Raw genomic sequence first — 20,961 nt, 5'->3', positions numbered from 1 at the left:
TCCTCTTGACCCAAGGCAGCTCTGTAACTGCAGGGGGCCTGGTGAAGGACTGCACTCTCCCCTTCTCCAGGCTCATACCTGTTGGGATGCTCCTTGTGCTTGACATCCAAGTACTTCAGAGTGGCAATGAATGACTGTGCCTGGAAACCTCGGGCTGTCCCTGCAACCACAGGAGTGTGACAAATGGCACTGTCTGTGCCGATAGTAACTACATTGCTTCTCAGGGGGGTCCCCACATGGCCAGCCTTGTCCACAGCCTTGGCCACACAGCGCACGTGGAACCGCCGGCTGAAGTAAATGCTGTCCAGCACCTTCAGGGAACAAAGAGGGAGAAGCATGCATGTGGGTCAAGGACACCAGCGTTGCAACATCCGACCATGTAGCAAAATCACATTTTCCTGGTGTTTCAAGGCAGCATGGAGGCGAGGCCCATGCAAATACAAACCAGGAGCACGCATGTGCCAATGTCTGCTTGGCCACTTGGGTGTGCAGGTGCGATTGGCCTCTTGCTACCTATGCTGCAGCAGGTGCTCGACTATGTTGGGTACTTTACAACTTCCAAACTCTGCCCACATACTGAAGGGAGGGGAAGAGGGAGCCTGAGCTGTTATGATCTGCGAGGCTCCATCTGTCTCCTGCCACCAGTGATTTCCTGAAGTGTCTGAGTGTCACAGCTACTTCCCATGTCAACAGAGGTGGTGTTTTTAGCATGCTTAGTAAAGAACAGTGCTAAATTTTCTGAAGCCAAAAAAAAAAAAAAAAATCCCCAAAGAAGCACCCATATGTCTCACACCGATTCCCAAATCCGAGGAGATTTTGGGTTTTAATCTCTGTGTAACTAAGGTGTGCACTACCCCCTAAAAATGTCTCAGACTCATGCACAAGTAGGCATGGTCTAGAAACACACCTGGATGCCTGAGAAGAGCTGAGACGTCACAGCTGGGAATGCCTGGGAAAAGACCCCAGAGGAAAACAGTAATTCTGTCTGTGGGGCAGGACGTGAACAGTCCAGGGACAGAGAGTTCTCAAGCCACATATGGAGCAATGCAGCAAAACAAGTGCCTGAAGGAACAGCGGTTCAGAACTTGAGCTATGCCCTTCCTGCAACTTGAGCAGGATGGAAGGAAAGCAGACAATACCACAGCCAAACCCTGGCAACACAGGTCACATCAGCATGCTGAGCTCTTATTCAGGCACAGCCACTTTTTCAGGTGCATGACTTTTCAGCTGCGGGAACGCAACTAAATTTTTGTACAGTACACAGACCGACAGAGCTGCCCCAAGCTCTCACTGACTTACACCATGTGCTCTTGCAGCTTTGCCATGCCGGTACCTAACCATATACCTTATGGTTGACGCTAGTGAATGGTGTGTTGTCAGTGATGGTTTCAAAAGGCGACCTGGCTCCATTCCCATCCGTGGGGGTTGCTACTTCCCAGCTGAACTGTATTGAAGACTGATTGATCCCAGCCTCGCTGCAGCGTTCCTTCGTGACTGTGTACTTGGGGAAGTGAGGGTCACAAGGAGTGACACAGATGAGCGGATAGCCTGGGGAAGGGGATTTCTTAGCACTGTCCTTGGTCACTTCTTCCACCCGGTCGTAATCAGCCAGGGTGACGACCTGTATGGATGCAAGATGGTAGCATTCGCCTGGGGCTGAGGGGAGAGGCAGAAAAGGCAATCCTTCCAACACACTCCAAGCCTGGTACATCATTGCAGTTCTTAATTTTATTTCAGAAAACCCACTGGGGTTTTCAGTCTGTACTCAAAGCGTACTAAATCACATCCATTATGGGAGTGGGTGACTTACCACGGGAGGTGCTGGTAGAATCAGACTCCCTGCTGCCTCCTGATCCAAAATAGTCACTATTGCAGTGCTGGTGTCTCCAAGAACAGCTTCCACTGGATCATCTGGACCCAGCACCAGAGAAAAGGACTCATGCCACTCCCGGTCTTCATTGGACATGATCTCCACCTTAAACATGATGTGGTTCACGCCTGTGAGAGGAAACAGAGACAACTCAATTCGTCATCAGATATTGCTCTGAAGTCCTCATAAAAAAACTGCACAGCTGGTCAAGGCTATGATCACTGAAACATTATGATAAAATACGCGTGATAAATTTTATTTCCACTCATTGCTACTAATAATTTAGTCCTGTCCACACAGGAGTCTACTCTATACGTAAAACTCCAGCTATGACAATTGATCAGGTGATAGATTTACTAGCAGATGCCATGTGAGGATTAATATTGCCTGTCTTGTATTAGCTGTCTGTAATAAAAATCTATGATCCAAAGTACATCCCCACCCCTGCTGTAAGGATCTCTGGTGTCTCTCACAAAAGTATGCAGAACTGTTTGGTGAGGGATTTTTGGTCCAGCAACATGGTCTGAGCTGTTGCACTGGATCCTGCAAGATCTCTGCTGAGCCTTACATTCTCTGAAGACTGCTTTATTCTCGCCTGCCAGATGCTAGTGCTTCTTCCTCTGTTCTGATCACCCTTCATTTAACAGTTCAGCCTTTTTACGTCACAAAATTATAGCCACAGCAGGGTGCAAGGCTGCAGCCCAAAAGAGTCACACTTTTATAAAGACCATGTAGTAAGTGGTCTGTGTAGTATATGTAAAATACATTACCAAAAAACCAGAAAAAAGCCCCCAAACAAACCAAACCCCAGATCCTTCTCATCCAGCAGGGCATTGTGAAGGGATGAAATGTTGTACACAAGAGAAAATGTGGCAAGATTTGGGATGGCCCTCCAATTTTTTCAAGCAACATTAATTCCAGTGAGCAGAAAGTCTCAACCCTCTTTCTGTCTCCTTAGGCATTTACAGTCTTCCCAGTGAAGAGCTCACCACCTCCAGGCTTTCATTCCCTCCTCCTTTTCATTGCCCCCCTGCTTGGGCAGCAGCTTGGCACTCCACTTATCCAGCGGAGAGGGCTGGTGCTCAGAACACCAGTGTGTTTGAACTGAGAATGATTAGGCAACCAGAAGGGGAAAGGACATGTTTAATGCAAGGAAAGGGGAAAAGTCTTGCACCCCACCTGTAACACACTGAGGAGCTGGATAGGTGTTTCCTCCCACAAAGACCGTGATGAGTCCAAGATCAAACCCCAAATCAAATCTAAACCCCAAAATCTAAGGGTATTTTATGCCTTCTTACAGCTAATACAGTTCACTTCACCGGGAGCAGTTAGACCTGTGTGATGTTGTAAACCTCATGCAAAAAGTGGCTTTTCCCAAATCTCCTGAATGTTCCCCTTCGATGCTCTTTGCTGATATACACAAAACGTCACTGGTCACACCACCACCTCTAAACTTCCCTCCAAGGACGCTTTACCTGGGCTGAATTTGAGCATTCGACTCTTGGGATAGTAATCCACTCCGGCCTGAGCTGAGCCATCGCGGGTGCTACAGCGAACTTTTGAGGTCCTGTTCTGATCCCCTCTCCGGACCACCTTGATATTTAAAACAGCAACACCCTCCGGGCCAGGCGGCTCCCGTACTTGGTACGCAGCTTCTTCAAACTCAATGGTGGGTGCTAAAGAAACAGCAGTGAAGAAAAAGCCCCAGGTTTGCACACCAGCTGACTGTTTACAGATAAAGTGCATTCAGCAGCTGGGGCGGGCTAAGCTCAGCTCCTTTTAGACTCTATCTACACATCTTCAGAGCAAGGGTCTCCTCAAAGCAGGGGCCAAAACTGCAGCCGTAAGGGTTGGATGTGAATTAGGTCGAGGGGTGGGGCAAAACCCAACACATGTATTGGGCTACAGAGGATGGCAAATGATTCTCCCATCCCCTGCCTCCCACTGAACCGCACAAGCCATGTGATGGTGCTACAGCACCCATTGGCAGTCACACTGGAGGGACTTGGCATCCCCCTTCTTCCCCACAGGTCTCTCCAGGCTGTGATGCTGTGGAGGGAAGGCAACATCTCCCAGGGGAAGCACAGCAATTCCCTGTGCAACTGCAGGGGAATGGGAAATGGGACAAATGGTGTGTTCAAGCCACTGGTATTCGATCCCTCCCTTATGACCAGTCCAGTGCACAAAGCCATCACATCAGTGACCTGCATGCAGAGCTGTGACCACGTGACCGTAGGCATTCACATGTACTAAATTAAACTGGAAACTGTTGATGAGACTGTGCTACCTGGGAGCTGCATCCTACACTACAACTATGCCCTTGTTGAGCATCCTCGCTTACCGTCTTCGTCATTGGTGACAGTTATGGTTGCCACGTCCATCTTCCCAATCCTAGCTCCACTCCAATGGTTTCCAAGTGGGCTACCAAGATAGACCTGGAACTGCTCTTCTGGTTCAAAGGCAGAGTCATCACTGATATAAACACTGCAGTTCTTCACCTAAAGCCAAGTAAGCAGGAAAAAACAGCAAACATTCATAAATCCGATGAAGCCACTTAAAGGCCACTCTGTGCTTCACTGTCTAGGGTTTAATGTCTGAGTACTGTTAATCCTGGAAGAAACACTTCTATTTTTAAGGCTGCTACTTCAGTGTGGACAAACCAGACAGTTACATGATGAGACACAGCAGTGAAGACGTCTACTTCCACAAACCGACAGGTCTCTGCTACAACAAACCTGAGTCCTACTGACACAGAGGATTTGCATTTCATGTTTTAACCAGTTTTATCATGAAACAAACAACCCCTCCAGAGTCATGTCGTATTTCCAGGACCAGAAGAATTTGTGACTTTAAGCATCTATGAAACCAGTTTGGACAGCCTCTGTGAGCTCCCTCTGACAATGAATGCAGAGGCAAGGAAGAGATCTGAACCTCTTCTATCAATGGTTCTTCATTCTCCCTATAAGCCAGGCTCAGCTCACCTTCTCCCCTTTCAAGAAAGTGATGCGAGACTCTTCCGCATTTCTCCTCTCTGCAAAGTCCTCCATGACCTCTGCTGTCTGGCTCTGGGTGTAGCACCTGACAGAGGACTCGTAGCTCAGGTCCCCGGTGCGGAAGATGGGGATGTGCAAAGTACCCTCCTTCTCCTTCACTGTGTATGTATCCTTGGTGAACTGCATGCTTGGTACTGCAGGAGGTAATAAAAAGGGTCAAGCAGCGTTGAAACTCCACAGAGAGACAGGAGCTAATCGAGGCACATACACCCTGGGAGAACTGCTGCATGGAGTCTGACAGCCAGAGAATAAAACAGACACTTCACTTTGCCTCAATACATGATTTGGTTTGAAACAAACAAGCGACTGTTACTGCCATCAACCCTCTATAGAGGACAGGATCAGCAGACCCTGCAGGGCTTCAGAAAGAAGGCATCTCTCTTCATCACCTCTCAGTCACCTAACTCCAACAGCTGATGAAACTTGTTCCTTCCCTACCATTTTGGTGCTCTTGCAATGCGCTGGAGAACAAGACAGGGCTGGTGGTACAGGGATGGTGTGCTTATGAGGCATGTCAGGAAGGGATTATATCAGGACTCAGTACGGCAATGGATGCTATGTCTCAAAGCATTATCCTACTGCCTGTGGACAGACACAGAACAAATAGTTTGCAGCAAAGAGGGCTGACCTCAACAAAAGGTACAAAGGCAGAAATGATTATACGACAAAGTTAGATTATATAGTGTGTGCCTTCCTCAGGCGAGTAAACATGAGAGATGTTAAAACACAAGAGAAAGTAAACATGCAGTAAGGCTTTCTCACATAGTAAGGGGGACTCGAGCTCACAGAAAGCATGAAACGAGGACTGAGCTCTGAGCAGAGGAGGCAAAGCGTGGCTGAAAGTGAGGGGCACTACAGGAAAAGTCATTCTGCACTTCTGAAGACTGCAAGTTCTTGTGGACAGTGAAGCATGGAAGGAAAGAGGGCAGCCAAATGGAATGGGAGGATCCCAGGAAAATAGGCTAAATCCAGCCGAGAAGTAACCTAACTTGGACTAGCCTCCTGCTGCGTGGAAGTGTGAAGGAAGAGGCTAGGATGGGCTGGATGGAACTGCCATGGATAACTTACCATCTTGGAAGATGTCATTAATGGCCACGATCGCTTGGAACGGCTTTGTCAGCTCAGCTCCATGGGGTGAGCTGAGATAAACAACAAAGGTCTCCAGCCCTTCTATCACTGGGTACTGTGCATCATCCAGGATTGTCAGAGTGCAGAACTAGAAGAAAAGCAGACGTCCTGCTTTTAGAGATGCAAAGCTGTCATCCTTGCTGGTACTTGCATTTGGGTGTCTAATGTAAAGTCATTATGTCAGGCCTTTTCTGAATTCATTAATCAATGAAAACAATGTTCTAGATAGATCTGGCATATAATTTCAGAGAATTGGCAGCCATCTTTATCCTGGGAGAGGTGGCTTGACCAAATCTTCTCCGGCTGGAGTGCTGATTAGATGTGAGTCTCTGCCTAGCAGATTAACAATTCTCAAGTGGCCCTGAAAAGATTTTCAAAACAGGCAAATAGCAAATACAGAGTATGCACATAAACAAGAGAGAGGTGTCACCAGACAGAGCAGACTCATCAGGAGTCAAAGTGGCTCCTCACCTCTTCTGTCTTGCCTGGCCTGAACTCTATTTTTCTGGAGCTGGGGACATAATCAATTCCCGGGCTGGCAGATGGAGGGTCTGACGTCCGAGTGGCACACCACACCGAGATGGGGGTTGAGAGATCAGGTCCCTGTCGGAGGACTGGAATCTCAATGTTTCCTGCATCACCAGTTGCATGTGAGAGAGAACCAAGATGAGAAAGCAGCCACATACCACAAAACCATTCCTTTCCCTTCAGCATGCCCTTCTCCCTTCACTACTGCTCCTGCACCCAGCACAGGCTATTGCAGAGAACAACCCCCAGCCTTCCTCACAGGGGCAGAGGGACGAACAGAAACGCTCTGCAGACCTTTTACAATTCTGCTGCTGTGCCCTAAATTGCTCCTTCTGATACCTCTTTCTGGTGAAAACATGCTTTCACGGTAAGCACCCCAACGCGGTGTGCAGCAGGGGAGCCCCCTGCTACTCTTCACCTGCAGCCTCGCTGACAGTAAAAGTAGCATTCCCCAGGAACACCGTAGAGGCATCGTTGGGACCACCGATGAAGACGCTGGCTGATGCCCGGCTGCCAATGCGTGCGTTATCTGAGGCATCAGCCAATACGATCTCAAACTCCTCCTCTTCTTCGTATTCACTGTCATCGATCAGCGTGACGTCACATGTCGTCACGGTGACATCCGGACCAAAAACAATGCGGCTGTCATCTGTCATCTCCCGGGACTTGAAGTCAGAGCCCGATTCCAGCGTATAAGAGCTGCTTCCCTTGGCTGATTTGGGGACAGTGTAGCAGATGGCAGACACAGTGCTGCTGGTATCCCCTAAGATGCAACAGGAAAAAAACCATAACTCTGTGGGAATACTTTTACTCTATTTCGTGGAGAAACCATTCACTTAAATAATAAAGCAGCATTCAGAAAAGAGGGTGAGGAGTAAAAAAGAACATCACCCCTGCTCTAAATCTGCATGAAAACTGGCTTAGGTCTGACTTCCAGGCATACTCCAAATCTGCACTCTTGGTTACTACTATCAGCAAATGGGTGGCACTTGCCTATTAAAGAATATACAGTACAGTGATAGGGTCCACATAAACCACAGTATCTAGATTGCAGAGAAGCAGCAAATAAATACAAGGGTTTGCTCCTGCTCATGCTGGGAAGAGAAATGAATTCAAAAGTAAGGAGCTTTAACTGCACTGGTGAATCTTACAGCAGAGCTGGAAAAAATAAAAAACCCACACCCATCTCCCCTGTATTGTTGCTTGTTATTTCAGTTGTGCCAGAAAGCTACTTGCAAAAAATCAAAGAGTCACCCCAAAATCATAAACAAGCAAAACCCAAGGAACACCACTTGTTTTGGGGGGTCACTGTTATTTGCCCGCCAACAGGAAACAGTCGTTTGCCTGAATCTGGCAAAGGTATATACTGCAAAGACTCCTCAGCAGCTTTGCAGTAATCCTAGTCATGTGATAAAAGACTGCAGGATACAGGCACTAAACCGCTTTTACTATCTAGAAAGTACAGAATTAAAATCCAAGCTCCAGGCAGCCACACTACTTCACAGTCTGTCTACAGGTGCTTCATTTCTCTCTGTCCCCAGTTTACTATTGGCCACAGTCTCCAGGGCTCCCCATCCACTCTCTCTGCCGTGCGGGTTCAGACTCCGCATGTCTCACCCACAGCAGTGCCTGCAGACCCGCTTTCCCTCCCGTGCCGCAGAGCCCCGCGGCAGCACAGAAAATCGTTCTGCCCGGCTCGACCCACCTTTCCTTTCAACAGGAGCAGAAAGAAAACCAGCGCTCTCGCTGATATGGTATGTCTTCCTGTCGAACTGCAGCGTGGGCTCGTCCTCTGTGTCAGTGATGGTGACCGTGGCCCGGGTGACGTTCCCCAGCAGAGCGTAGGCTGGCATGCTGAGCTCGACGGCGAAGCTCTCCGTGCTCTCAAAGACATTGTCATCATTAATGATGATGGTGCAGGCCTTGGTGTCCTCCCGCTCCTCAAACTGCACCTGGAAGGCAGCAAGTGGTCTGCTCTCTTTGGACTGGGGTCTGAAACTTTCTGTCCTTCCTGCCTTACCCTTTCCTGAGTCACAAACCCTGTGCACGGGCGGCATCAGACATCGACCTTAACCAAGGATAAATGGCTAGTGGAGATCAAAGGCAGCAGCAAATGCAGTACGTAGACCCCTACCCCTTCTGGTCTCATTCATGGTTTTAGCCCTTTGCATGATGAGGAATGACATTCCTACTCAGGCAAGCCTGTAACCTTTGTGGGCTGCCAGAACACTGCTGCAAAGTGTATCTGCCAACATAAAAAAATGATGAAAAAAGAGACCCTCTTCTGAAGCAAATAAACCACAAATTCTTAGAAAGCAAATACAGTCTCTGTTGTGTTTTTATCAGTGTTTATCAGTTCTTTCATCCAAGCCTGATGGCACACATGGTCAGGCCTTTCCTTTCCTGGTGTCCCCAACCTACCTGCCCTGCGTACTCCACGTAGTCCTGCTTTCCTGGCTCTGAACCAGAGCTGGACGTGGCCGTTCCCTGCTCTGTGCGGCACAAGACAATCGCATACTGGTTGAGGTTACCAATCCGCCTCACAGTGACGCTCACAGAGCCTGCGCTCTCTTTGACCTTGTAGCTGGAAATATCAAGCAGATACAAATAACAGGCTGGGGAGCAAACCCTACGTGTTTACGCTGCTACTGAGCACCACAGACTCAGGCTGACTGTTGCCTCCACAAAAAATCCAAGGGACAATAATAATCGGGGTCTTGGGCAGGTGGCAGCTATTCAGCAACCCTGCTCTGTGGTTTAACCCAGCAGGAACTTCTCACTGACATGCATGTAAGTTCCCACTTCCACACCGGCTGCTGTTGCCCCCCCTGTCCCCATCTAGAAATGAACAGCGTTAATTCAACAGGAATGCCACATGTGGTGCTACACTGCACAGCAGTGAGACCTCAATCCTGACGTGGTGCCAGGGAAACCCAGGCAGAAATGATGGTAACTGCCGCAGAATTTAATTTCAGTGCTGTAGGTCCAACCATATATTACAGAGCTCAACCTGCCTCCCTCCAGGTAAGACCCCATCTGTCAGCAGAGTGCTGTAAACCCCATGCTACTGACCTGGTGTATGTAAAGCTGATGAGAGACCACTGGACGTGGAAGATGTTGCCACTGACCACATTGGGTTTGCTGTCCTTCACTAGGAACTGAAAGCTGTCCGTGGTCTCCTGAACCTTCTCCTCATGCATCACGTACCTAATGAGGCCCTGGTTCACATCCTCTGCCAGAAGGAGACATCCAGTGAGCCAACCCAGAAATTCAATGGCAGTTTTATAGACGAGCAGTGTGGAGACGTGCATCCGCACGGCTGCAGGGATCGGGTTTTCCACACGGCCTTTATGCTGTAGCAGCTTTTCTAACTTCCTTGGTGTTACCTTTGGTAGAAGCCAGCCTACAACCTGTGACAAGACATTCCCTTGCCTAGTCTTTATCCATAGTGGCTCATACTTAAAAGTAAGGTAAATTTAAAGTAGCTTTGATGAAATGCAAGAAATAGGGATTTGTTTGGGCAGCAGATATTTCAGCTCTGTTCTATAAGCTGGCATGTCCTAACAGGGCTCCTTCTCACTTGCTGAGACAGTTCGAGCTCTCTGACCTTCTGCAGTATGTTTCCCAACCCTCAGCCCTAAAATAATGTAGGTCTCTTCCTTTTTTTCCCCTCCTTTCCCTGAGCACACGGGAGGCCAGGCATTGCTGGCAGGGCCTGATGAGAAGAGACAGGCAGAACTGCTGACTGCATTTGTACAGGACCTAATGCAGTGTGGTGTGAGGCTCTGCGAACGGCAGTAGCAGAAATGCTAAAAAAGGGAAATGCTGCCTGGGGGAGGCTGGAGGGAGCAGCAATCAGAAAGAGCGCAGTCGTGTAGGAAGCAGGTACTCCCTCAACTCCCCTTCCTAATGGAGGGCCCCTCAGTCCTGCAAGAGTGACCTTTCCACACGTTGTTGACTGTGCACTGCTAGCCAAACATCCACCAGACCTTGTGATGATGAGGTCCACATGCAATACCTACAACTCCTTTTTACTGTCCCAAGTCAAATCTCCAGCTCTAAGAAGTCCGGAGAACCTGCGTGTGCTACAGCATACATGTTGACATCGATAAGAAATTCTAGGATTTCTGCAATTGAGAGCAAAGTTCATTTCTTACTTTTGACACACTTTTGAGATTTGCCCCTTGTCTTCTCCCCTCCCACCTTCCCCCCACACGCCCCAAAGCTATCTTGACAAACTGAAGCAGCTGAAGGAAAAAAGCAACAGTATACAGCCCAAGTCCATACCCTGCGTAAAGGTGGTCACTGTTGTCCCTGGTTTCAGCTTGTTCTCCACGTAACCATTTCTGGGACCAGTTGTTATCTCATAGATCAGCTGTTTGTCATCTGTGTCAGGATCTGTCGTCAGTAATTCCTTCTTAGTGATTAGATTGGTTGCCTGGATGAAAGCCAAACCAAGGGAGTAAAACTCTGGAGAGCCAGCAGTGCAAGTCTGATTGACTGTTCATCTAAAAAGCCCAACCATCCCTCTGTCAAACAGTGCTCCACGAGGGAAAATCTAGGGGATGTAAAAGCACAGAGCAGCCTTGAACAGACAGATGCCCCACAAGGTGTTTGACAGCACAGGAAGAATTCAAATTCTGCCTCACATCTGGTTTGTTTAATAAAAAACCATTGTGGCTCAAAGAAAAGCAAGTGCAAAACAAGCTGCCCAGCCCTATCTAGCTGTGGCTAAAAGCTATGACAAATCTTCTGGTTTCACCTAGAAACCACTGCTCCATGAACTGTGCTGATGCTCAGGTGAGGACTGGCTTTGCAAAAAACATTGGCAAACAGCCTCAAGTTGAAGGATTGACTCAGGACAGTTCATGCTGCTTTAGTGAGCCTGCAGTAAGTCCTCTTTCAAATGACTTCACACGGATGTGCCACAGTTCCACCACATTTTGCTTTCTCTTTAAAAAGAGAACACCTATAACAGCAGGAGAGAAAGAGAGAATTAAACTGCCTGAGGCTGCAGGAGTGCTTTTTCTGAAGTCAGGAATTTGAGCTGAGGTAGCCACTTCTTAATACAATTTCTCACTACACTGCCTTCCAACCCTTTTTCCTGGGAAGAACCGAAGTATTTCTTTGCAGTTAATGCTGGGTCCTCAAAAACAAGCATGAGAGAGAGAGTTTCCTGGGGTTTTGTTTGGACTTCAGCAAAGCAAAGGCATGTCACAGCAAGAAATCCCTATACCAGATTTCTCTGAAAGCCATATATCTCTACCATGGCTGCTGCAGCACACAATCAAGACTTCTCCACCATCAGCAAAGCTGAAAATATACCCTGGGGAGGAGGGACAAGGGGAAGGATATGTCCACCCAGGAAAGCAGGCAGGAGCTGTATCGCACTGCACAGCTTGTGCGAGAGCCAAGAAGAGCCAGGCTTGATGGTCCGGCTGATGTATGGGAAGGAGATGGTCCAGGAAGCAATTTAGTGCCCTGGAGCCACGTTGCCTGGTTTGGCTAATGGAGCTGCAATGCAGGCATCCCTGGATACCTCTGCCTTTTCCAAGACACTTCATGGGCACAGAGGAACACCTGTTCTCTGTCACAAAAATAAAACTGCTGAAGGATCAGGAGGTTCTCCTGTGAAGCTCCTTCTCCTGAACAGCCTCAGAAACAATCTAAGCTGAACCCAGGCAGGCAGTTACCTTGCCATCCATGTACTCGAGCCACTGCAAACCCAGGTTGGTGACAACCCTGGGTGTCCCATCATCCACAGAGAGAACGTCCACTTTGAAGCGCTGTGGTGCTGCTGTCACAACCTGACAAAAGTTCAGAGAGATGGCCGTTACTTTGGGAGTGAGGGCCTCATGCACCATATTAACAGCTTTGCTCCCTTCAGCTCTGTTGGGATCAAGGTCCTGGGGCGAATTTGCACACACAAAGGCTGGTACACCAGGGAAGAAGCATATGGCATCACGTAACTGAGAATACTCAGCCTTTATCTTCACTAGAGCAACAGCAGCCAAGTGTCCCCTTCTCTGAGAGGAAGTAGCTTTCTATTAGCTATAGAAGGTCTCCTTGACATCCCTTCTCCTCCCGTTACCTTCTTCCCCCCATCCTCCATAATAAAGAAGGGATTGGTCCCATCAGACACAGTGAAAGTGAAGCGATCCTTCAGCGAGTTGCTGCCATCATGACTGTAGCTGATGCGGTTCTGGTAGATGTCATCCATTGTGAAGGTGGTGGCTTGGTGGTAATGCTGCCCGTTGCTGGTGTGTTCGATCAGGCCATGCTGGGGGGGCTGCACGACTGTGAACGTAATTGACTCAGCCTGCACCAGAAAGACAGGAGTGGCAAAGCTGATGACATGACCCCAGGACGAGGACAGGCATGTCCTTCCAGCTCAAGATGCCTGGAGAAGGACTCTATGCTGGGACAGCTTTCCTAGCACAGTGTTTCCAACCAGTGACTGAAATGCATTACCGCACACTGAATTGATTCACCCTGAGCCCTGCCCTGTCTTTATCCCTCTCCCAAGCTGGCTATCTGCAGAACAACCCCAATCAAGGAGACCTAGGCTAGACGCATCACAGCCAGCTGCTGGTTTGGCTGGTCTGAGAAGGCTCCCACCCTTGTGATAACTCCCTGAACACAAGAGCAGTCCCCCATTCTGCAGCCATTCTAAGCAACGTGCCCCTTGTCACTTCTGTCAGGGTGCAAGCAGCGATAACCTTTGGGGCAGGATCTTTGGCTCAGGCAATAGCAGGCAGCCAGGAGCAATCTTGCTGCTGGGAAACTGCAGCGCAGTGAGGGAGAGCCAACATGAGACTGCTTAGTCTCCAGCCAGACCCATGAGGAGGAAGCAGAAATGTCATTTTCATCTGTGCTAGGCATAAACTCCGTGCCAAGGCTAGGCATAAGCTCAGTTCAAATCCACAATGTTCAGAGAGAAGGTGGGACAGGGCAAGGATTAGCTCTGATCACAACTTCTAAATGTTTTCCATGCAGGTTTGTTGCTTATGTGTCTGAGAGACATCCCAGATGAAGCCATTTCTCAAGCCAGGGATTTGCTTTGCTCAAACACTCATTCATCTATTTATACACAAACTGGGCCTCCCACAAGCTGTTTGTCTGACATTGTGATCAGACAGGGTATGATCACAGCAAGAGATGACACTCGCTATAATCTTCCTCTCTTTGAACACAAGCCCATTTTTCTGATAGCCCAGATGTACAGCACAAGAGGGGAGGGTGGAGGCGAGGGGGAGTCCTGCCTTACCTCTGTGTCAGCATCTGTTGCTTTAAGCTCAAACTCTGTGATGGTTTTTCTCACCCCTTCCTGAACTGTCATCCCTAGGCTTTGCACTACCGGTAAGGAGTCATCCACAGGCTTTATGGTGATGTCAAAAGACTGGCTCACCTGGAACAGGAGGAAAAGCCTCTCTTGATGAATTCATTCTACCAAGAGTGCAACTCCATTGAAACAGTAACACTTTAAGGAGACGACTGTGATCCAGAGTTTGGGTCACTTCATTTTGGCCTTGTCTAGTGAGTAAATATGAGCTTCTAAGCTCAGATCATATGAGCATGACCTCTTCTATGCCTCCCCACTAATTTATTCTCCCTCTTTCTGTGATATTTATGGACATCCACTTTTCCCTCCCTCCTTCTTCTTTGTCCCTCTCCCTCTACTCGCAGCTATGATTCTTCTCTTTCAGAAAGTGGGAAGGAGACATTTCTCAAGGGTCTAACTGTGCTTCTGTCTATTTTGTCAGTGCACTGGATCAAAGCTGAGCTCCAGGAGCAATTGGTAAGGAGATGAAAACCAGACACTGAAATCTTGGCAAACCAGTCTCATGAAGCTCTACCGCAGGTGGCTCCCCCTTACCTTCACAGGCCTCATTCCCTTCCCTGTGGTCCTTAAGATCTCTCACAGGAGGGGAAGTAAGACCACCCACCATTGCCAAATGACAAGCCCATGTGTGGCTTGTTTCATTTCCTTTGCTACGTCTCTCTCTCGCAAGCATGCAAGAGAAAAACTGACTTCCATCCCATCCTATAGAATCAATAGCCTGCTCTGACTCAAAAAAAACGTGCTGGGACTTACTTCATTTGTTCCATCAGACACAGAAAAAGTGAACGCATCCTTATGCTTTTCAGCATCACTGGTGTGGACATACTGGATGCTGTGAGAGGCCAAATCTGCCTGGCTGAAGGAGCTAATTCTTGTCCCTAGAAAAAGAACAATAGGGGAAAATGTGCAATAGAAAGAGCGAGGCAGGGAAAAATATAGGGAGCTGGACTTATCTAGTCATAAGCATTCAGTCTTGGCTTGTCCTGCTCCAATTCAGGCTGTACCATAAACCTCAGGTGAGCCAGGGATTTAGCTGGCACGGAGCCTCCTAGAAACTCTGCTCAACAACTTTTAAATTAATGTAGTCGCACCCCTTCTGCAAAAAGAAGTACAGACTTCTTCCCAGACTTATAATTTTATGATGGCACCTCACACTGTCTGGACACCCTCTTGGGGATGGGCCTCTCAGGGAAGAGGACAAGAAAGAAGCTGTGGGAAAATGATAGATGTAACACTTTGATTTTTACTGCTGTGCAGGACTGATCTAACCAGGGCATCACTGACTATGAGCAAAAGGTTTTTTCCTGGTCACACAGCAGTTTTCAAAAATGCCTTCAAAGTCTCTGGTCTCTTTTCCCCTCCTTGTACCCCTGCATTTAGAACAGATTAAGTCCCATTTTCAACACTGACTTACAGTGACATCTTTATAGGCCATTAGGTGTGACACAGACACAGAAAGGTACCAGAAAAGCATTTTAAAAAGCACTTGAACCTTTAAGTATCACTGCTGCATTTGACAGATTTACTGCAACAACAAAAACCCCCACAAAAAGTTTTTCACCAGTTTGGCACACTAAATGGCTGACAAGTATTGGCCACACTACAAAAGATACCAGGATCTGATATAAATAAATGAGTCAAAACTGGATGGTTAGCCAAGGTTTCCTCAGAGCTCATTAGCTTTAAAGGTTTGTGTTCTCTTTTGAACACTCCAGTACTCTCTCCTTAGGTTTAGGTCATTTAAATTGTGCGAACAACTCTTTCCCAGTGTGTGACTCTGTTATCTTTCCAAGTCCATCACAGACATGAAAAAGCATAGAAATCAGAATCATCACATTTTAAATAACAGGAGGAATAAAATCCTTAATCCAGCTCTTTCAGGTCTCCAAAGCACAAGATTCACTGTTTAGTTTGCAATTTAGACAAAAATATTGCAAGTTTTTAATTTTCTCTCAGCAGGGCATTTTCTTATTATAACTTTCATTCATTATTCCTACCCTTTCAATGTGTTTGCCAGAGGACATCTTACACTGTGAGAAGATGAGGCGAACCACACACTAAAACTGAGCTGTTCAGGGACTGTCTGCATGTTGAAAACACACAGCAGATATTTCCAGTTTAATCTCATGCTAATGAGAAATCTAATTCTAAGAAGAAATATAATCTTAGATGAGTATAATCTAAATCAGAAGAGCATATTATATGACAGCATAGATTTAGACTAATTCATCAGAGAGGGGTAGAACACTCATACTGTCAGTGGGCATGGAAGGCAACTCTAAAATTCAGATCACATTTGAAGGTAATTATTTTCTGAGTTTCACAGGATTGACCAATTCCCTCTCTGTGAACTACCAGAATTCATTATCCAGCATATCCATCACAGCACAACGTAGCTTCCTTTTAAACTAACTCAGTGGTTAGTTCCCTTCCTCTCTCCAAAGTACAGGTGGGAAAAGAGGCTGGTTTTTAGGGATCAAGGGACATACTGGCCAAGAGGGCGACAGAAAGCAGGCTGTCTGTTTACCAAGGTGGGCTCTATTACCATGGACATTAGGGGATTAATTCTTTGGGGTGTTGTACTATATGTGGTCACAGAAAAGGCTGAAGATTTGCCTGTCATGGAGATGCAGCAATAGGTCTTGAAAGAGGAGAAGCACACAGCGGCAAGCTGAACTGATCTGCAAAGTCCACCAGGCAAGGTTACCATGGGGCATAAACTCACACAGAGGCTGAATAAATCCTCATCTGTGATTATTGGGCTGCCTTGTCTCCACTCACCCTATTCTCCAGCACTCTGGGCTAATGACCATTTGATTTCTAATGGGAAACATAATTCTGTGCTGCTGCCTCCAAGCACATTTTTTCTGCAGCAAATCTTTAGAGCTCAAAAGCCCTCCAGTGCTTTGCTGCTAGGAGTACCAAACTGAGTAAAATACTGTCTTGCTAACCTGGGGAGGCTGCATGCTCCAGGTGCCCCAGCTGTGGCTGCTTGGTGAGCTTATACTGGAGCTGGGTTGGCTCACTGTCCTGGTCAGTGGCACAGAGCTGGAGGGTTGTGATTGTCTTCGCCGAATTCTCATCCAAGACTAGCCCTTTGTTAGCGATGATGGAGGGGGGAAATCTGTCCTCTGAAAGGGTGAAATACAAAGCTGAGTTAGGAGACAGTCACCCTCCTTTCCTTGGTGTTCTTCAAATCGGGTACTTGGGGTCAAGCAAGAGACAACATACACACAAACACCTCCCAGACTGCTAATTCCAAAACAGGTACTTGGCCTCGGCATTAATCGAGGGCACGGTAACACTATAATGTCTTAAAGACAGTCTAGACAGTATAAAGATATTAAGGGGAATTTTTCTACCTTCTTCAGTGAGTTTGTCAGAAGCCAAAGAACAAATCCTTACATCTGCGAAATCTCCCCATGCCCCAAACTTCAAAGGCCTTTGAATTAACAGCGAATAAAAACTGCATCTCAAGAATGACGTCTTAACTTGCAGTACATGCGGGATGGGAATCTATGAAGGTCTCAGCTCTGCAGCAAAGAAAACACAACTTCAGCACTATCTTTTACCTAATACACTAATATAAAAAACCTGGTCCGTCAGTTTGTTGCCATCTGCATCGACCACATCAAAGGTGAAGGGGAAATTTCCGCCAGGATCCCCTTTCTTGTGACTGTATACCACTTGCCCTAGAGAGAAGGACAAGAGAAAAGAGGTGGTTTATTACAGGCTGCATCATTTAATTCTTAGTTTGGAACCAGGCTGGCAGTATAAGCTGAGGGACTTGGAGCTTGACAGAGCTCCTGGATTTGGGTTTCATTACTTTTTCTCTTTATTCTTTTTCTCCTGCCGAGAGAGACTTTTTAACACTTGCTTAACGATATGTGTTTCTGTTCTAACATAACAATCTTATCGTACTTCTTTCCCTCTCCCTTCCCTGCCTCAAGTGATCCTCCCTCTCTCATAAAGATCATGGAATCACAGAATATCTCAAGTTGGAAGGGACCCATAAGGATAATCGAGTCCAACTTCCTGCTCCTGGCAGGACTACCTAACCGGCCACATATTACTTGCCAAGATTATCTAAAATCAAGCACTCTCACCTTTATTTATATCAGCCTGGGTGAAACTTTTGAGAGGTCCTTCGACAGAGATCTGGACTGGATTATCAATTTTGGTCAACTGCAGATAGCCCACGCTGGGATCCCTCTTCATGACAAATCTAATCGTTGTGTTGTCTGAATGAATAGCTGCTGCTTTCAAGTGCTGATCTGTGAGGTATGCTGCAGAGCCTGGACCAGAGAAAGAAAGTCCACAAACAGCTTCAGCCAATCCAGCTAAGTGACTGGTTTAGACTGGACCATACAGCAATACCAAGCAATACCATTATCCTCCCTCTCCCCGTACCAACTGGGAGCTGCAGGCCCCTGTTGACAGCTAACATGGGTGGCTGCTTCTTCGGCAGCTCCACGAAGAACTCCAGCCTCCCTGTCTGCGTGTAGAGACCATCCGTGATGGAGAAGCCAAACTCGTCTGTCTGTGCTGCTGCACCACTCTGAGTATAAACGATCAGCTCATCCAAAATGTCCTGGTAAGTGAAGGACGAGCCCATGGACAGAACATTTCCATGCTCCGGGGGCTCTGCAGCAGTCTGCCTCCTACGGAGATGACCTGACAAACGACAGATGGATGAAAATTACAGGGAGAAGACAGCCTGCTGGGGACTCTTTGCGTGCCAGCTCTAACTGGGATGCACAGAGGTGGACATAACCTTACCGGAAAAACTGAAGGAAGTTATCTGCTTACTGCCAAAACTGGCAAGAATGTGGCTACGTACATGAGATCTGAAAAAGGGTGCACAGCCCTCACTAGTTTAACATGGCACTAGCCTTCACATGACACCCTGCCTTGCTTTATCACTGCAAATAGATGCTAGTTGCTCAGCTTTTTGGAACTGAACCCCGCAACAGGAAATGGGGTAACACAAAAGGGAACTTCCCAGGGAAATGCGTGCAGCCCCCCTTTCCCCTCTACCACAAATAGCTAGTGACAGCTCTCAAAGAATAGGTCTAGTCTGAAGCACAATCCCCCTGTGGCTGCTGGTCCAAACACAGACTAAATGTGCTTTATACAAATATGCCAGGCTCCTCTCTCGCATCAGGGGCTGTTACACACACAGAGATACAAAGGCACAGAGACACACAAAGACATTCTCTCTCCCCACCCCAGCTTGTCAGGACTTACCATGTTCAGGACTTTCGGTAACCATGATGACAAGCTCACTGTTCTGGGTGTCCAAGTCGTGCAGGTTGAGGAAGGCCTTGGTAATGACCACACCTGAGCCCTCATGCACTCTGACAGGCTCCAGCACCATCTTTGGGGGCTCGTCGTTCTGCCACTGCACAGGTCCCAAAGGCATACAGTTAAAAAAGGGAATTGGCCAAGGGGAAAAGACTGCTGCCCACCTGAACAAAATACAAGCTCCCAAATGACAGTACTGGTGCTGATATCCATTAATGGGCTAGACTAGCCTCTCCAAATCTAGCCAGCATCATGGCCGCTTCTAAGAGGGAGGAGACACCAGAGAAATAAGCCCTGAGGAAGAGGTTGCAATGCACAACTGTTCTCTGGTGTCGCAGGCAAATTATGTGGCTGTACTAGGGGAAGGAAACAGATAGGAGGAAGGAAACTCCCTTTAATCCCCTTCCCACATATTACAAAGGAGTGAGCAAAGTTTGCACTTTAAAAGCTGTGGGTCTATGTGAAAGGAGAGGGCTCTTGCAGCCAGAGAGCACAGGCATACCTGAATTGTGATGTTAATGCTCTGCACCTCAGATTGGCTGAAGCCATCGCTCACATAAAAGCTGAAAACATCACTTGTTGGCTCGATGTTTTCATGGACACTCTGGAAGTAGTAAATGCTATTCTCTAGAACATCTTGAAGGGAAAAGGATGCATCTGCAGTTGCAGCAGACTTGCTCTGTGGGCCATAACTCTCACCTGCAAACCAGAATACTGCTAGTGAAAGGATGTTCAATTCACTGGTAAACTAAGAATAAAAGCAGCAGGATTAGGAGAAAAATGGCACATTGTGAAGGGTGCAGAAGGATGTTTATTCCTACAACATGGGTTTCACACATCTAGAAATGTGTAGAAAGCAGCATCTGCTGCATTAGAGTAGAGATTAGGGAAGCCTCAGTCTTATGCATAGTACAAGCAATCCCACATCCTGGAATTACTTAGGCTTTCTTCAGAGATGAAACAAGGGCTAATGTGCCATCTCTGGCCTCAACACAAACTCTACATCAAGCTTCACCTTGCAAAACTGAGTCTCACACCCAAGAAAATCACCCAGCTGTTGCCTGTTCAAGGAGAGAGGCTCACCATTACCAAAATGGCACAAACTGGAGTTCCTTCATAGGACACAATTAGGAGGAATGATGTGTAATAGTTAGCAACCTGTGCTCTCCAGAAGAAAGGCAATCACTGTTGTAACAAGTACTACAGTGGCCAACCCGTGGTGATATTTTACAAAGGCAAGTTATGATTTAAGTAAAATGATATATGCCACTCCTGGGGCCACACGCAGGTTTAAGCAGACAAGTTTCCTGGATGAACATCTCTGGACAATATGGTATAAATCCTATCTTTTCTTGTCAATACAATGAGATAAGAGAACGTTACCAGCCATGCTCTGCCACAGCTCTCTCAGCCTTAAAGCTCGCTGGGACGTTTAGAGGAATTTAGCAAAGTCTGTTCTATGTAACAAGGCCAGCCAAAATAAAGCATTATGAAAATATAACAGATGGGCTTGAAAAGGCTCTTAATGCCCCAGTCTCACAACACAGACCAGTCTCAAATGAGAATTAGGAGGACATGCTCCCCAAAGACAGATTATCTCGTAATGCTGACCTTACGAGCTCTTTGTGATCAACTGATGCCAACCAGCACTGCACTGAGAAGCTGTGGTGAGAAAGATTAGAGTGTGCTCCAGCATGGCAATTCCTACATTCCCTTTCATCAGCCAGGAGGAAGAA

At 47.3% G+C, this 20,961-nt stretch overlaps 1 protein-coding gene across 3 annotated transcripts in view; it reads right to left on the bottom strand.

Annotated features, from left to right (window-relative positions):
• The window catches only part of FRAS1 (Fraser extracellular matrix complex subunit 1), a 175,755-nt gene that overhangs the window by 10,453 nt on the left and 144,341 nt on the right, over positions 1-20,961 (bottom strand). For 2 of the 3 annotated variants that reach the window (XM_049814968.1, XM_049814967.1), the window contains 23 exons: positions 19,728-19,924; positions 19,169-19,322; positions 18,332-18,595; positions 18,028-18,216; positions 17,494-17,613; positions 16,873-17,052; positions 14,675-14,799; positions 13,847-13,987; positions 12,671-12,898; positions 12,273-12,386; positions 10,867-11,017; positions 9,652-9,811; positions 9,001-9,163; positions 8,285-8,531; positions 6,998-7,342; positions 6,523-6,683; positions 5,992-6,139; positions 4,852-5,057; positions 4,212-4,368; positions 3,346-3,546; positions 1,811-1,998; positions 1,346-1,621; positions 79-311 (listed from right to left, as the gene is read on the bottom strand). In XM_049814968.1, coding sequence (XP_049670925.1) covers positions 79-311; positions 1,346-1,621; positions 1,811-1,998; positions 3,346-3,546; positions 4,212-4,368; positions 4,852-5,057; positions 5,992-6,139; positions 6,523-6,683; positions 6,998-7,342; positions 8,285-8,531; positions 9,001-9,163; positions 9,652-9,811; positions 10,867-11,017; positions 12,273-12,386; positions 12,671-12,898; positions 13,847-13,987; positions 14,675-14,799; positions 16,873-17,052; positions 17,494-17,613; positions 18,028-18,216; positions 18,332-18,595; positions 19,169-19,322; positions 19,728-19,924 — 4,348 coding nt within the window. The remainder of the gene's footprint in view (positions 1-78; positions 312-1,345; positions 1,622-1,810; positions 1,999-3,345; positions 3,547-4,211; positions 4,369-4,851; positions 5,058-5,991; positions 6,140-6,522; positions 6,684-6,997; positions 7,343-8,284; positions 8,532-9,000; positions 9,164-9,651; positions 9,812-10,866; positions 11,018-12,272; positions 12,387-12,670; positions 12,899-13,846; positions 13,988-14,674; positions 14,800-16,872; positions 17,053-17,493; positions 17,614-18,027; positions 18,217-18,331; positions 18,596-19,168; positions 19,323-19,727; positions 19,925-20,961) is intronic. The other variant, XM_049814969.1, reaches the window with a different exon arrangement.

This window comes from Accipiter gentilis, chromosome 12, assembly GCF_929443795.1.
Source record: "Accipiter gentilis chromosome 12, bAccGen1.1, whole genome shotgun sequence".
Lineage (NCBI taxonomy): Eukaryota > Metazoa > Chordata > Aves > Accipitriformes > Accipitridae > Astur > Astur gentilis.
This window is presented reverse-complemented; position numbering and strand designations above follow the sequence as displayed.